The 12,802-nt window shown below is 46.5% G+C and overlaps 1 protein-coding gene across 1 annotated transcript in view; it reads right to left on the bottom strand.

Annotated features, from left to right (window-relative positions):
• Positions 1-5,331: 5,331 nt before the first annotated feature.
• tnn (tenascin N) overlaps positions 5,332-12,802 on the bottom strand; it is a 49,296-nt gene continuing 41,825 nt past the window's right edge. Inside the window, exons 12-18 of the mRNA XM_056597618.1 lie at positions 11,961-12,091; positions 10,615-10,756; positions 10,301-10,452; positions 9,909-10,005; positions 9,460-9,624; positions 8,619-8,782; positions 5,332-5,718 (exon numbers count right to left, since the gene is read on the bottom strand). Coding sequence (XP_056453593.1) covers positions 5,569-5,718; positions 8,619-8,782; positions 9,460-9,624; positions 9,909-10,005; positions 10,301-10,452; positions 10,615-10,756; positions 11,961-12,091 — 1,001 coding nt within the window. The 3' untranslated portion in view covers positions 5,332-5,568. The remainder of the gene's footprint in view (positions 5,719-8,618; positions 8,783-9,459; positions 9,625-9,908; positions 10,006-10,300; positions 10,453-10,614; positions 10,757-11,960; positions 12,092-12,802) is intronic.

Below are 12,802 nucleotides of genomic sequence, written 5' to 3'. Positions count from 1 at the left end.
CTGTCTGGGTGATTGAATCGTAAATTGGAACCGTCTCTCCTGGCTTCACTAAAACATCTGGTTGCACTTAGCTCAACGCTAAATTTAGCTCACACTAAATGCCATGTAAAAAATAGCAAACAGCAACAGTAAACAACAGCAGTAGCACTTCTAAGGTCTTTGTGATAAGACTTCACTCCAGCTCTGTTCTGACCGACGTGCATTGATTCCAAAAGACAGAGGTGATTCACTGGTAGTGTTAGCATTCGTGGTCAAAGGCACTTGGACAGAGTGCATTCAGCCATCAGCCAGCGGATTTGAAATGTTATATATCGCTTACGGATGTTTTAGTGATGCCATGGGAGACGTTTACGATGGTTTAACTATCAGACCGTTATAGTCGTTTAATGCTGACTTGTGTGAAGCACTTTTTAAGTCCTCGAAGGTGTACAAATCAAATTATTGCGTATTGAGAGGTTTAGGGATTAGATGTATAATATATTTTTTATATTAGAAACTATGAGAGAAGATTGAAACAATGTGATGTTTAAATTCTCTAGACTTCAGGGCTCTTTAGAAAACTCTTAGATTGCTGCTTTGAACTTTAATTAAAGTATTTTCTCGTCCTCCTTTTAGCAAGATACTGCCCTCATACTTTGTTTATCACTGCACACACTGAGGTTTTATTAAATTCAGTATGTATATTCCACACACCCGCATAACGGAGACGCCCCATGTGATATTTGAATAGTAACGTTAGGCCTAAGTATTTTGTTGAAAATGGTTTCAAGTGTCAGTATTCTACTCCCATGTTTAAACAAACACACATATTCACCCGCTTCCTTTCTTGAACTTTGGTAAGAATTACGGCTTCCTCCATAAACCTATTTTGTTAATAAAACAAAACAAAAAAAACGTTCGCACAGGTGATGATTCGCTGTATGCTAGGTATTTCACAAGCTCAACTCATCAGGTCGGAAATCTCTTTCTCTCTCTCTCTCTCTCCCTCTCTCCCTCTCTCCCTCCCTCCCTCCCTCCCTCTCCTTGTGTTTACTGCCCGTCAGTTCGCGCTGAACACAGCGGCGCTGGAAGCTCCGGGGAGGATTTGCAATCTGTTTAAACAGCGAATCTGCCATCTAAAATCTCGTGTCTCAGACGAGCTTCCCCGGCAAAGCTTCCCCCGTTTCGCAGCCAATTATGCACGGCAGTGTGTATCTAGGATGTTGCTTTGTACGCCGTTGTTGTTACACAGTTGAAAAATGCTGAATTCCACATATTATAATTTGTGCTGATTACACGTGTTGGCTCTAATGCATGCACCATTTATTTTGGCGGATCAAGACGCACGGAAAGTTACAATCCAGCCCAACATGGGGGAAGATTCAAAGCGGAGGAATAAAGTAAATTTTTTCGAGCGCTGCAGATTTTTATTTCCCTGTGAACTATAGTCCTTTAAACGTAAATTAATGTATCTTTTCTGGTGTTAGCTACTTGGATTTAAAACCCAACTTGCACAGAATATTTTGTAGTGTTTGGGCCCTCTGGTTACTTCCAAGACAGCATATTTGTAATGTATGACAACCTACAAGACAAGCCTATTTTCAGTTTCCAGGGGCCCTTCGGGAAAAGTGTTGGGAGATTTAAAGAACATTCCACCTATTGCTATGGGAACATACGATGCCATGTCAACACTGCTAATAATATATGGGAACTTTGTGCTTCCATTCTCAGCTGTCATCTTTTGTTTTCTTCTGTGCCCATCTCTCCTCTCCCCTTCACCCTCCCCATTCCTCCTCTCTTCTCTCCTCTCCCCTTCACCCTCTTTATTCCTCCTCTCTTCTCCACTTCACTCTCCCCATTCCCCCTCAGCTCTACTCCTCTCTTCTCCACCCTCTCCATTCCTCCTCACTTTTCTCTACTTCTCCATTTCAATTCCTCCTCTCTTCGCATCTCTCAACCCTTCATTCCTCCTCTCCCCTCCTCCTCTCTCCTATTCCCTTCTCTCATCTCTCCATTCCTCGTCTCTCTATGCCGCCTCTCTCCTTCTGTTCTCTCCTCTTCACTTCTCTCATCTCTCCTCTCATTGCTCCATTCCTCCTCTCTCCTCCTCTCATCCTTTCTCTTATCTCTCAATTCCTCCTCTCTTCTCTTCTCTCATCTCTCCATTCCTCCTCTCTTCTCTTCTCTCATCTCTCCATTCCTCCTCTCTCCTCCTCTCTTCTCTTCTCTCATCTCTCCATTCCTCCTCTTCTCTTCTCTCATCTCTCCATTCCTCCTCTCTCCTCCTCTCTTCTCTCATCTCTCCATTCCTCCTCTCTTCTCTTCTCTCATCTCTCCATTCCTCCTCTCTTCTCTTCTCTCATCTCTCCATTCCTCCTCTCTTCTCTTCTCTCATCTCTCCATTCCTCCTCTCTTCTCTCATCTCTCCATTCCTCCTCTCTTCTCTTCTCTCATCTCTCCATTCCTCCTCTCTTCTCTCATCTCTCCATTCCTCCTCTCTTCTCTTCTCTCATCTCTCCATTCCTCCTCTCTTCTCTTCTCTCATCTCTCCATTCCTCCTCTCCACTTCACCTTTTCCATGACACAGCTTCCAGCCCCTCAGACTCCTCCCCCTGAAACAAACGTTCCCTTGTTAGTCTGCGAGACACTTCTGTCATGGAACAAACCGTGGTTACGCAGACGTATACAATGAGGGACTGCCCTAATGGGTAACACCCACAAAACCAAAGAGAGGGGGTGGATGTGTCTAAACCTTTCCAGTCCAATCACACTACATATATCTAAAAGCACTCACACACACACACACACACACACACACACACACACACACACACACACACACAGGCAATGACACACACGCACACACGCACACACACACACACACACACACACACACACACACACACACACACACACACACACACACACACACACACACACACACACACACACACACACACACACACACACGCACACACACACACACGCACACACACACACACAACTTAATTCATTCAACATCCAAAAACAGGGCAGTGATGGGGATAAGCTGAATGATGCGATCACTGGTCTGAAAATACTGCATAAAACATGACAAAAGAGGCAAAACAAACCCAATTGTGTGCGATAGACACACACACACACGCACACACACACACAGACGCACGCACTAACACACAGACACGCACATATTTCAGGGGGGCTGCATGGAGAGCATAATACTTGTTCTCCTCATTGTGTTGTTCTTGCCACTAAGCAAACCACTTGCCCCACAGTGCCATGGCAGGAACCAATCTCCTTAAAGTAATTTGCAATCACTGTGGTCGAAAGGCCTCATTGCATCAATGGGCTTTTGCGAGACATTTCATTTTAAAGTTGAAATTAAATGCCACGGTAGAAATATCCTCCGCCAATTTTTATGCAATCTTTTTTGGGAGGGGGGGGGGGTTCTAGGATTCTCTAAATTGCCCCGGCAGCTTTTATGAGGAGAACAGCCTCAATGTAAACCACACTTGATTGGTTTCATATTTGAGGATTGTTCATCTTTTTTTTTAAACTTTATTTATTTATTTGGCTGCTAGCCCTTTCCTCAGAGGCTGCTCTGCATCCTTAAGGAAACGGCTGCAAGTTGCCAGCGAAAATATTAAATATAAAGAGGAAATTTAAGAAACCATAGGTCATCTGTCAGGATGAGATAATAGCCGTACACTGTGCCCACGCGCACGCTCCCAATTTAGGGTCGATAGTGAACCCGTCCTTCTTGAATAAGGCGCTTAAACCGGAAGAGCGGCAATCAGTTAAACCTCCAATACTTTTTTATTCATGCAGCAACGTTGCGCCTTATGAAACCGATCCGTTTAAGAAACCTCCGACTTGACGGATGATAACTAATGCGTCATCGACACGGCATCTCATCAGAGATCAGGCCACGGATCGCCCCCTGCGCTGTCCACAGCGCCACAGGCCTACAGTGCTGTCATTATCTGCTGTGAATAAACAGGTGATCTCAGCGGGAAGACAGAGGGGAAGAAAGGGCACGACGCAGCTGCGGACAATAAGGTGAGGCTTATCTTATCACTGCTCTGAAATCTCGGGTAATCTCGTGCACAGACGTCCATTGAAGGCACTAATGGAGAACCCCCTCCCCCCCCCCCCCCCCTTCCCCCCAGAGGTCACAAATTCTACTTCATCTAAAAATGTGGGGGGGGGATCATATTTCTCTATTCATGTCTGTTTTTATTCTTTTTTTTTGCGCGTGACCTTGGATACAGAGAGGACGCTTCAGTAAAACGTTATGGCATAGATAGACAGAGATATCGAATTTGACAGAGAAATTTATGACAGGCATGGGCTGCGACTTAATGCCGCCGCGTTAACAGGGGGCTTGATTGATGTGCTCTGTCATTGTCAATTTAGCTAATAAAGTTTTCAATTAAGTGTAGAAAAGGGTTGATGAAGTCACAGTGGAGGCGGTGTTAATATACTTTGTCAGCTGTCCAGATGGGAAAAAAAACGACATTTTGGCCCTCAGGTTTATCAGGGCCTGAGGCAAATTAAGCTTGGCATTGTTTTGGCAACAGCAATGTTTCCCTATAGAAGTCCAGAGGAAGAGATTACACGGCCATGCACCGGCGGGCGGTACCCATTATTATGTTCATAATTTTATTTGTCAAAGCCATATTGATAAATGTGCCATTGTTTGTGTTACTTGTGCAGTTTGGGCACACGCAGGGCCAGTTTCATAATCAATACATTGATATTGCTAACCGGCCACCCCAGACTGCCTAAGAACAATATAATAAAGAAAAAGTACTTCAACAACATTTTTTCCGGTAAACTTTTTCAATCATGATAATACCATTATACTTAAAGCCTCCACTAGGTCGCTTGAATCTGGAAAAACACAACAAAAAACGATAATACATGAATTGAAACTCAGCTTGTATAAAAATAGGAGTGTTACGGTTCTGTGCTGTCGAATTCATTCTAATCTGGTATGCTCTTTTTTATTCAAATAGATTTTGAAACAGGGACACAGTCCAAATTGAAATACAAGACTTATTTTTTTCTTTATTGCCCTATTTCCAGCTGGGTCATGTTAACGTTGCCGTTCCTTACAATGGGTTACAAAAGGACATTTTGCGCAACACCAAAATGTTCAAATCACATTTGGTTTCTCCTTGTAATCCTGTCACAGACACACTTCTGCTAATGCTATGAGTCAACAAAAATGCACAATAAGTTAAATGACACTCCGAGGCTGCTGGAGAAATGAACGATGCCCATGGATGTGTAACAACATTGCATAACAAATCCTATTCTCCTAATGTCATTTCCTTTGGGGGGGGGGGGGGGGGGGTCTACCATGCAAATATGAAAAAACAACGGCCCCAAAATCACTCGGGATGTGAAGTAGGCGGTAGCATTGCAGTCGGTTGCAGGTGCACGCATGTGTGTGTGCGTCTGTGTGTGTGTGTGTGTGTGTGTGTGTGTGTGTGTGTGTGTGTGTGTGTGTGTGTGTGCGTCTGTGTGCGTCTGTGTGTGTGTGTGTGCGTGTGCGTGTGTGTGTGCGCCAGTGCTCGGTGGTTCTCAGACGAGCTGCTGGTGGAGTTGGCGTTTCGTCTCGGTGGCCGTCAACGAGCGCCTCGCCCTGTCCGACGAGCCGCCCAGGGGCCTAATCTTCATCTCTGTGAAGTCGAGGGACATGAGGTGGCCCTTCCACGGCTCCCAGTTGACTCCCTGGCAGGGGGGGGGGGGGGGGGGGGGGGAGCAAAAGGAAAAGTCCAAATCAAAGCGGGGTGGAGGAGGGTGAGTACATTTGGAAGAGAGGGAGAGACGGGATCGGGAGCGGAAGAGGAGGAGACGGATAATGGAGGAGCAGAGCGGGAAAATGAAAGAAGATAGGATTTAAACGATGAGAAGAGCCGTAGCGATGGTGGGGGAGGTGGTGGTGGATGTGGGGGGGGGTCGGTGTGTGGGGGGGGGGGAGGAAGGGAAGGGGGGGTGGTGGCTGATGGGGGCCGTGTATCATCGGGACACAAACATGTTTTCATGACTCGACAAAGAGCGGGAAAAAAGGTTTCTGAGTGTCATTAACAGACATCACAACGAGCCGTGCGAGTGTGTCTGTGTGTGTGTGTGTGTGTGTGTGTGTGCGTGTGTGTGTGTGCGTGTGTGTGACAGAACTATAAAGCAGGTTTGGTAGTTTGATGAAGGCTGAGGCAATTCTGGTAAATTTCCCACAGCATCTTTCCCCATCTCTCTCCCTCGCCCCTAATTCATTATCCCTCTCTGTCCTTCCCCGATCGCTATTCATCCATCGCACTCTCTCAATCTCTCTCCCTCCTCCCCATCACAATATCCATCGCACCCTCTCTCTTTCCCTATTCCCACATCCCTCCTTCTCCATTGCTCGCTCTCTCTCTCGCTCTCTCTCTACCTCTCGCTCTCTCTCTACCTCTCTCTCTCTCTCTACCTCTCTCTCTCTCTTCCTCTCTCTCTTCCTCTCTCTCTCTCTTCCTCTCACTCTCTCTTCCTCTCTCTCTCTCACTTCCTCTCTCTCTCTCTTCCTCTCTCTCTCTCTACCTCTCTCTCCCCCTCTCTCTCTACCTCTCTCTCTTCTTCTCTCTCTCTCTACCCCTCTCTCTCTCTACCTTTCTCTACCTCTCTCTCTCTCGAAGACATAATGGCTATTGTTGTCGCACCAGCCTGGCAAAGCACCAGCCTCTTCCCCATGTGGCCTAGAGAAATGTGCTCTGTTATCAAGGCTGATGGATTTCGGGCCTTCCTGATTCACCCCAATGATCTAAAACAAAACAAGCCGAAGTGAAAAGCCTCAGGGTGGAGTTATCTCTGATTGCTGACCAGGGAACGGCAGCATCTGCTTGTTCCAAACAAGCCTTTTTGTTTTCGTTGTGGACAGTAATGACGTTGGGATGATAGTTTCTGCTGGTTTTCGTTGTTCTGATTTACTTTTGGTGAGTGCTATTACTACTTTATCTGTTGCCATCATTGATCGTCATCAGTGATGGTTCGTTGGCGTTAAGTCATAAATCATCGTAATTATTAGAATTCTGATCTCAGAAAATGAGCGTTCCATTATGAGCGTTCCGTCGTTAAATGCTCTCTTTCGCTCGTTCGACTAAATAGCTGCTGAACAAATATTGAATATATCACAAGCGGCACCTTGTATTCAATATTTAATCTACTACACTAATCTTTATGAATAAAGATGGAACATTAATGTCCCATAAATGCTGAGCTACAGCTAAGTTATTATACTCCAGCGTTATGATGCAGAGAGGATGATCCACTGCCATGTCTTAGCATCCATCTTCAGCATCCATCTTCCTTGGACAATAACGCCTTATGTTAGCTCATAAAAAGAAGGAGTGAAAATCAGACGCGGGGGTTCTATATATGGCTTGATAAATTTGTTCTATAATACAAGATGATGGATTCAGAGCAGCGCTCCCTTACGTCCAAAATGGGGAAACTTGGCTAGACTGGGCTTGCGTCGCCCCTTCTCACACAACGTTGCTAGTGCCACCTAGTGGTGAGTATACACACTGCGGCAGCCCTGGGGAAATAACTCAAAAGTCTTTCTGTGTGTGTGTGTGTGATCTCATTTTCACTTTGCATATACTGGTTCAAGCAAATCTGAAAATTTTTGCAATTAAAGGAACTACGTGTGGGATTTGTGCATGGATACATAATTTTAAATTGCCAGTATATGAACTGGTTGCAATCAGGGCCCTAGCCAGAGTTTGAAAAGTAGTGAGGTCCGGTTAAGCATGCAGTCATCTCAGAGAAGTTCTTAACCGTTGTAATTTGGGTACAGTTGTACTTAGTTTTCCAATTTTATTAGCTAGGTCTGCATATTAGCTTGAGGAATGAGACCTTCCACGAATCTCTCCGTATCGTAGCCTGTCGGCTGGATTATATTCGATTCGAACCGGGACGGTTTTGGCGGGAAACAGGCAGGAAGTGACTTCCTAGCGTGGATGTTGGCAGAAAAGTTATTTCATAACTTCTTTATGATTCTGACTAAACTACGTTTATGATTGTCGCTGTCTTAGCCTATGGAGCAAACACAATCTGAGAGGCGGTTCACTCACAAGCCAAGAGGTCGGGTAATGAAAGGAAGTTCTGATTATCAACACATAGTCACACAAGTCGCAGACTTGAAAAAACTAGAAAAAACCCTTTGGTTCCTAGGCAGGTTGGGTCCGTCCCCCCTCCTGTTCAGACCGACCTCTAGCAGACCTGGCGAGGGTCGGGCCAATGACAACCGTTTTTTTATGACGGGGCGGGTTTGATATGATGAATGTACAGAGGAGTGCCCTTGGGGGCGCTGTTGATAAACAACAAAGATGGCCGCAGCTTATGTGTGACACACGTTTTGCTGCCCTGATTGATAGTTGGTCGTCCAATCATGCCTGGAGGAATCTGCGGTTGATAGCGCCCCTCGGAAATCAAATAAATGTACCGAAGGCTCCCGACTAACACGCATTTGCAAACCGTCTGGCATGTCAGGCTGTTGAAGTCCAGCGCATCAAATAATATACACACTGTTACTATTTCACGGACGATCAGACAGCAATTCAAAGCCGACCGCGCTGCGGGTGGACGCCGCTCACCATGCTGTGTCGGTTGTCGCCCCATCTCCCGTTGAGGTTGGCCAGGTGACAGTTCTTGTACCACCAGGCCCCGCGGTGGGTCAGGGCGCAGTTTCCCAAAGCGATGTCGTTGTCAGAGTCCACCGTGGACCAAGGACGTCCCTGGTGGTAGGTCATGGCGTCGCCTGGGCCGAGGAGACATGGTGAAGGTTGAAATATCAAAAATAAAACTGTTTTGTCACCGTGGACCGTTTAGCACACTCAGACTCAAAGTCACCTACTTTTCTATCTTGTTTTTTGTTGTTGTTGTTGTTGTTGTTGTTGTGAGGTATGATTAAATATTGAACTGGTGAGGGTGAGGGTGAGCAATCTCAATGGACTGTGGGAAACGTGGCTTGGACCCAGAAACTTGTGTTTATATATTAACACTTTTGTAGTTCCCTGACCAAACAGATGAGCTCCTCTTCTTTAAATAAATGCCTTTGGTTATCATTACCGTAGTTTCACAGAGCAGAGAGCTGGCTAGTTCTTCTTTGAGGGATAACTCCATAGGCACAGGACAGCGGGAGTTCAGCTGAGCGGCTTAAAAAAAAGACCAGAATCCTTTCTCTACTGTGCACCACCCCGCTGGCTGCCTAGTTATACCTGTCTCCGTGTCCCCCCCCAACGTTCTCAGTGTGGAGGCAAAGAAACACAATGTTCAACCGCCAGCTGTGTGTGTGCTGCTATATCTGTATGCCTTAGAAAAACAAAGAGCTGCCTTCTGACAAGTGTTTCTACAGGTCTGCTGCTCTTTGTATTTTCCCTTTCCCTTTTGTTTTTGGACGATGATTCCCGAACGGAAAACAAGCAATGGACGTACCGGCGGTTCCACTGTACGTGCCAATGGAGAGCTTGAACTTCTGCTTGGCCGGGGCGATCTTGAAGCTGTCGTACACGGCGTACGCCCTCTCCGAGCCGAAGCCCAGGTCAAAGCGCACCTCATACTGGGTGGGGCCGTTGGTGAGCTCGTAGATGCTATCCATACCTGGCGGCACGGTGAGGTAGAGGAAAACACGTTAAAGACCACCTTTACGAAGGGTCCGACCGGGAAGGGTTCCAATCAATTACACTTTATTTGTACAGCCCTTAATCACAGGTACAGTCTCAAAGGGTTTAAGAGACCATATATGTATGACATTCAAACATACATACATACATACATACATACAGACAAAACATTTCAAATCGTTGATGGGGTGACACTTCATCCACGCATTCTCCTCCCGGTTCCTTCACATTCCGTTGAAGTGCGTTTTAAGTTGTGCATACCGAGCCAGAACTCATCTGTCAGGTTGCCAAAACCGGCGATGTACTGCCTCCACCGCTTCATGAAGTCGAGCTTGCCGACGGTGCGTCTCTGGAGCATCTGGAGCAGAGAGGGAGAATCTCCATGAGTCCTGATTAATCTGAGTCACACATTCAAGGACGCCTGTCTGTTTGTCTGCCTCGTCACATCGACGACAAACCCCTTCAACGGCCTTCAAATCAGCGTTAATAGATAGAGGATCGCTTTTAATAGCTTGGCAATCGCTGCTGCTAATGTAAAGTTATTCCTGGCTATGGAGTCTGTAACGCATGTGATGCAACGTGCTGGACTTCTTTGATCTACAGCTGAGGAACGTGTGAAACGGGGGTGGGGGGCTGGGGGGGTGGAAACCTACGAGCCAGCCTCCGCCGTCGGTATCCATGTCGCAGAAGACCTCGGTAGCCCGGGAGCGGTTGGCTCGCAGGTAGACGGTGTAGACACCGCTCTGGCTGTTGCCGTTCCTCATGACCTGCACACAGTCCAGGGGGAGGGCGTAGTGATGGCCCACTGGAACCCCCGGCGGTGAGAGCACAAGCGGACAAGGGGTCAGGAGAACCGATCACGGCCACGTGGAGTGGAAACCAATTTGGAGAAGGACCGTTCCAGTCCTGTAACCGGGGTCACATGCACGGATGGCGCTGTGCGGCTTGTGTGGCCGGGTGCGCTGACCTGTTTTGAAGCTGGTCTCCACCACCTTGCTCCTCTTGGCCCCTCGGTAGGCGATAAGGGTGACGACATATCTCTTCCCGCTCGCCAGACCCGACAGGGAGAAGCTGGCTCCGTCGCCCGCGCCCAGCCTCTTCTTCACCGTCTGCTCGTATGAGGGAGAGTAAAACATAGCGGGAGGACTCGGTTATCAGCGACGATTAGTTTGCTGTTATCCTTGAATTCAACATGAAAACACAGGATGAAATAGGCCTTTGTTGTGTAGCATCTTAGCCTAGCTGTCTTTGTTGTATATTGGAAAAGGCGTCTGCTAAACGTGTATGTAAAATGTAAATCTGAAAAATGCCTTCCTCTGAGTTCTAACATAGCTGACATGCATCACTAGTTTATAATTTGGGGGGGGGGGGGGGGGGGGGGGGTAGAGTTTAGTGTGGTGGCAACTATTAGGGATGAGTCCAAGCTAAAAGCTACTTGTTCCATCACCGATGGCAACAGCTGCATGGACCGTGACCCCCTTCTCGCCTTCTCCTTAATGACACATATTCACATTTAATGTAAGTCCCTTTGGATAAAAGCGTCTGACAAATAACTCAAAAGTTGAGGTACAATTTGCTATGATTTGCCACCAGAGGCCAGTGTTATACACAGCTTGAGTAGACAGAGCGAGGGTCAGTCCAGCCTCCGAGGTGAATATGGTTTTGTAAATCTGCAATCCATAATGTATGGGGCAGCATGGTGAAGCCTGCTTAAGTCCTGGTGGATTTCTACTGACGCAGTTCACTCCTGCACCTCCTGAAGAAAATGCATGAGATTTATACAAGATGTTATTTTCATGGTCATCTTGCTGTCATCGTTCGTCATTGACCTAAGCCTTAGCTTGCCGTGGAGCAAGCTCAGGCTTTTTTTTTTTCCAACGTTAGCAGACCTGGACTGAGTTGAATGGTGGTTGATATTTAGTCCGGCTTTAGGGAGTCAAATTCGATTCAGGATAAAAAAGATGTGACAACCCAAGCTTTGTGGTTTCACGTGGGTGGATGAACTAATCAAATGAGGAGGAAATCTCATGAACTCCTCGAGCTACCGCATACACATCCCGCCAGGAATAATTAAAGTCTATCCTCATCCCGAAGATTCACCTTTAACTGAAAAAAAAAACAGTTTTATGCAAAACCATGTCTCATTATTCCAAGTCTTTCACTATTTACAATTTAGTTATTTAGCAGCACCCAAAGGGCACTGAATTCAGAAACAGTATTATTATTGGACGGGTAGTGGTTTGGCAGCTGGCTAACAAGGCTGCCTACAGCCGGGGCACGGGGGATTGAACCCGGGACATTTTGACTCATTACCTCGGTGGTGCCATCCACCGCCCGGTAGGTCAGGATGTATCCCTCGATGACAGCGAGCGGGGGTATCCATGTCAAACGAGCGGTGTCCATGGCAACATCTGCAGCCTTCAACTCCTTCGGGGTGTCGATGACTGTCAGGAGTAAAAGGCAGCGGTGTTAAGGACTTTAGGCGGTTTTATACTTTGTTATTTACTTTGGTCTGCTTTATTTCCTCGCATTTCCACCTAAAGCTGTGTTCAGCTTTCCTCTCTTAAAGAAATAAAGCTGTGCTTAGCTTTCGCTCTAAGGAGTAGAATACCAGCAAAGCCTAAGTGTATGATATTTCGCAAAGTCGCAGAATGCATACATCTCAATTACATCATGAAGGATGACTCAATGACATCCAAATCAATAATATCCTGGTCTTCCTCAATCAATCTCTCCCCGTCAACTATTTTATATTCCCTGCAAATCTAAATATATAATAGCGATACCATAAATGTCACATAAGTAACTCATAACCGAATGGAGAAAACATTAAAATCAGCATATTCGCTGAGGAAGTTCCAACAGACACATAAATGGCTCCAGCTTCCATAAATCACAGCTAACAGATTTCCAGGCATCCCAAATGATTTTACCTTACACGGCGGCGTGATGCCGTCTGATTCTAGCGCCATTAACAGCTTGTTACCGTGACAACCTCCAGGTGAATGATGAGGAGAGGATGCTGCATATTATGAGCCTCTGCCCCCCGTTGAAAAAGGTGTGGGCTCAAAGTGAAAAAAAGATGACGTTCACTAATGAGTTTCCAGTTGGATGTGCACCAATGCTGCTGTTTAAACTGCCCGCCATATGCTGCG

The sequence above is a fragment of the Gadus chalcogrammus genome, chromosome 8 (genome assembly GCF_026213295.1).
Source record: "Gadus chalcogrammus isolate NIFS_2021 chromosome 8, NIFS_Gcha_1.0, whole genome shotgun sequence".
Classification (NCBI taxonomy): Eukaryota; Metazoa; Chordata; class Actinopteri; order Gadiformes; family Gadidae; genus Gadus; species Gadus chalcogrammus.
Note: the sequence above shows the minus strand (reverse complement) of the source record. Positions and strands in the feature narration are given on the sequence as shown.